The sequence below is a fragment of the Morone saxatilis genome, unplaced genomic scaffold (assembly GCF_004916995.1).
Source record: "Morone saxatilis isolate NCDOM2014 unplaced genomic scaffold, NCSU_SB_2.0 Contig18, whole genome shotgun sequence".
NCBI classification, from domain to species: Eukaryota; Metazoa; Chordata; class Actinopteri; family Moronidae; genus Morone; species Morone saxatilis.
Genome location: NW_023339740.1, coordinates 19,715,975 through 19,720,069, shown reverse-complemented (window position 1 = coordinate 19,720,069; position 4,095 = coordinate 19,715,975). Strand labels below are relative to the sequence as shown.

At 42.2% G+C, this 4,095-nt stretch overlaps 1 protein-coding gene across 2 annotated transcripts in view; it reads right to left on the bottom strand.

Moving 5' to 3' along the window:
- Positions 1-807: 807 nt before the first annotated feature.
- The window catches only part of LOC118328890 (rho GTPase-activating protein 40), a gene marked incomplete in the record, with an annotated part of 16,812 nt that continues 13,524 nt past the window's right edge, over positions 808-4,095 (bottom strand). For both annotated transcript variants that reach the window (XM_035662817.1, XM_035662816.1), the window contains 1 exon segment: positions 808-3,837. In XM_035662817.1, the coding sequence (XP_035518710.1) occupies positions 3,731-3,837 (107 nt within the window).

Genomic DNA, 4,095 nt, shown 5'->3' with positions numbered 1-4,095 from the left:
GCTCTGTCTGGGGAGGGGGTGACGGGGTTTTGGTTTGCTTAGTGATTTTGCTTTTGGGAGAAAAGAGTGAATGAGACTGGAAAAAGAACCAAACATACAGTGTTAAATCAGAAAAACACAGCAGTCACATTGAAAAAAGGTGTGATTCATGTTTGGTGCTGAGAAGGTCTTGGACGTATGATGAAGACCTCAAAACAGATATATGTGCTTATACTGAGGGTGAAGATAAATACATCCTCAAAAATCTGTTTTCTAAAGATGTTAAATCCATTTTGTATTAATCTGTTTTCCAAATAATTAATATCTCATTTTGGATTTAAACACTTCATTTACCACCATAATTAATTCCCCACATGGTGCATGTTTTAAAAATACATACCGCACAGCTTTAATTTTGTGGAAGAGAAAAAACAACGAATGCTGTATCACACATCGGTTTACTTCCTTTTGTCTTTCAAGCGGCCGTTTGGACACGCAGAGACCTTGAATAATCAAAGTTGATGAGGCAGTTAGTTGCGAATGGTTTTTCCAGGAGCGAAGGCGCTGATTAATCAAGGAACTGAGCAGCACTGGCCTCTTCACCTGCACACATTACAAGGTTAATCTCTCTATTGATTACAACAGCAGAATAAGCCAATACTTCACTACAGATTTTCTCTTTTCTCATGTGTGTATGTTTGTGCTTCTTTCTGTGATGCAACTGCAGATTCACAGGAATGATGAACGATGCTTTTGTTGATACCATCTTTCTACCACACCCATTAACCCATATTGAAAGAATAAATCATGTTAAGCACAAGATTAGATTCACATTTATTGACAAAAAGGGACATTTTTCAAAAGTTTTTTTCTTTCTACAGCAAAGGCTAAGGTATTTTCACAGAAGTATTAAAAACAATGACTTGTGTAAAGGGCATAAATATACATTCTGATGTCTGCTGACAGACATCTCAAATTTTCACAATAAAAGCTGGACTTTGATGAAGACAATAAGAGGTCCACAACCACACTTTGATCACGACAGGAAACAAATATTCCAATAACTGCCCGTCATTTAGTCTCCCTGGGTAATTATATAGATAACACTGTTCCAGAGATATCTACCCCAAAAGGAGTTTCCTCTTTTTTTTCACACAAACACATTCACATATGTACAAACACAAACAGTCAATAGAAAACCGGTGTAGTGTGTGAACTTCCCCCTGCCCCCCGTTTTGGTGACTCCACATCATGTCGTTCAGCGTGCCCGTCGTGTGTCATGTGTGTTTAGACAATACGTGTCCATGTGCACGGCTCCTCGGGGTGTTTGGACTCGCACTGCTTGCCCTCTGGGATCCTGCTTCAGAGGTGACCTAGTTCTCCTGATTGTCAGCAGAAGGCGGTTTCATCAGCTTGCTTTGTGCCGAGGCACTGAACTGTGCCTGGGACCCTGGGACAGGCCAATTGGACTTGTGTAATGAAGCTCATCACACACATGCATGCACGCACACACACACACACCGCTGCTGTCGTCAGGTCCAGGGCAGCAGAATTTATAACAGCCATTTATTACCTTCTCCTTTATCAAAGAAATGTGATTCCTCTGCGTGTTTCTGATGCATGCACCACACTGCCATTATGGTCCATTATAGAGGTGACAGAGATGGAGCAGAGGGTGTTGATGGATGCTGGTTCCCGGGCCGGCTGTCATTACTCCATCTATTGAGTGTGGCGTGCGAGACACTTCCCACAAAATGGCCGCGGAGCACCAACATGGCTCCGATTGCGAGGAGTAAAATGATTCACATCTGACGATCGGCACAAAATGTTAAACACATTCATTTGCTGCTTGCATGTGTTAGGAGTACTTCAAACAATCACCAGAAACAGTCCGACTGCAGTGATATCAGCGCCTCTTCACAGCAGAGTGTATCAATGAGCAATCTTTACACATATAATGTATCTTATGGTACTGTTTAGGAGAAACAGATGTGAAGAGATCCTTCAAAAAACAACTTAGCATGAGGAAATATGTACAAAAACACTGCCGATTCCCACACTGAGTATGGGTGTCTTAACACAACATACTGTTACACTGAGTGCAGCAACTCCACTTGATCCTAAAGTCTTTCTAGCCTACAGAATACTAATCAAATACAGAAGCAACAATGGCATTACATTCATATAAATAATAATAATCCCAGTAAACCCCAAGAGTTGCGTCAGCACTTTCGGCTTCATTCATGTGTTTAAAAATGAGAACTGAAGACCAGCTTCGACGTGTGTCCTTAACAACTCCCTTTAGAGGTGCAATAACTGTCCTTGAGGTTGCGACACCAAATCCCTTGGTATCGAAAAGAAAAAAAGTGTCTTTAAGCACTGTTCTGTACAGGTCAGGAGTCCTTGGAAGTCCATGGATTTTTTTTAAGGCCCAGGAGAGCTTAGGGTTTCACAGACAAGGGGATATCAGTTCATCTGGGTCTCTTTCCCTCTTTGAATGGCACAGATGAAGAAAGGAGCCGATACAGAGAAGTCTTTGTTTTTTTTTGTGATCACAATGTCTGAGCGTTCAATGGAGAGAGACAACCAGCAAATGAGGAGGATCAGTCAGTAAGTGAGCTGAAGTCCCGCTTCATTTTCAGGCGTTGATGGTTTTGAGTGTTTCATAAAATTAAAAAAAAGCAGAACATGAGAACATGATACTAGAGTTTTCTGTCCATATCCTAGGCTAAATGGAGTCAGTCAGTGCATGCACTTAAGTGACCGTCTTCTAATAGAGTTAATCAGTAAGCCAGGCTTCCACAGTAAGGTTGGGGGGTGGGCAGAAATCTGATTACTGGATTTACAGTAACCAGGATTACCAGCATAACCTGGTTTTCGCTGACTAACCTGGTTACTGAAATGTACGCAGACGCACTGATTGACGGTTAATTTGAGATTCATATTAAATGATTTGTTAGCTTTCAACAACTACAGCTCCGATTGGTCTACGGTATCTACACTCTCTGCCTCTACCGCTCAGTCACTGAAGCTGAAGTTGTTGTTAATAAAATTGTTGTTGGGAGAACAATTTCATCACGAGGTCCATTTAGTAGCTGTATCTCAGAATAAATGTCCAGTGCAGGTTCAGACACTAATTCATCCAAGAATATGGGCAGAGGGCTCCTGAAACAAGTTTGATGTCTTTCAAAAGACTAATGAATGAAACCCACAGTTGGAAACACATTGTCTGGCTGGCCTGAGAAAGGGGGTGGGACTCTGGCTCGCTATAGCCAGAGGTGCTCTGCATCCCCATCTGCTCGCTTGTGGTTGGAGATGAAAAAAGATGGTGAACCAAACTGCCCAGCCGCTTGCTCTCTCTCATCTCTCCTGTTTTATATGCAGCAGGTTCTCTGTCGAAAGTAATGAGTCACGTCAGCAGCTTTTAGCTTGCAGTGTCGCTGCCCCGCGGTAAAACACAGGAGAGGAATGATGGAGAGAAAAAGAAGAGGAAGATGGAGAGAGAGAGAGAGAAAGAGAAAGAGGGCAATGTGTGTCCATCTGATCATACAGTTTTTAGGCTCTGCTCCTGGCAGATTTTCCATCTATCTGTTTCTGCTTTCTCCATCTGTCCATCTGTCTCCCTTTCGCTTGTTGCTCCAAGGATAAAAGGGACAAGAAGGACGAGAGGGCTCCATGGATTCTATCTTTTTTTAGGCTCTTGCTTTTGTCCTTTTTGAGCAAGCTGTTCCCTGATCTTTCTGTCCATCCTTCACAGCCCTCTGCTGGCGTTGGGTTTCAGTTTGATGACCCACTCTCCTCCATGGTTACTGTTGTACAAATCCAGAAGGTGTGTGTCGGGATCTAGGCAGTGCTCACCTGCAGAAAACACACAAAAAATTACTAAAATCCCTGACTGTTGGAAGGTTTTGCAGCAAGCAACATAAAAATGTAGATTGGATTTTTATTTATCAATTACAACTTCTACTAACAGTTATTTTTATTAACGATAAATCTGCGGATTGTGTCAGTTAATTGCTTAAAGGGACACTTCACCCATTTGCATTAAGCTTTGTATCGTTAGAAACCCAGTCATATTTTTGAATGGTCGTGCACCATTCCCTCATTTTCCCCTGA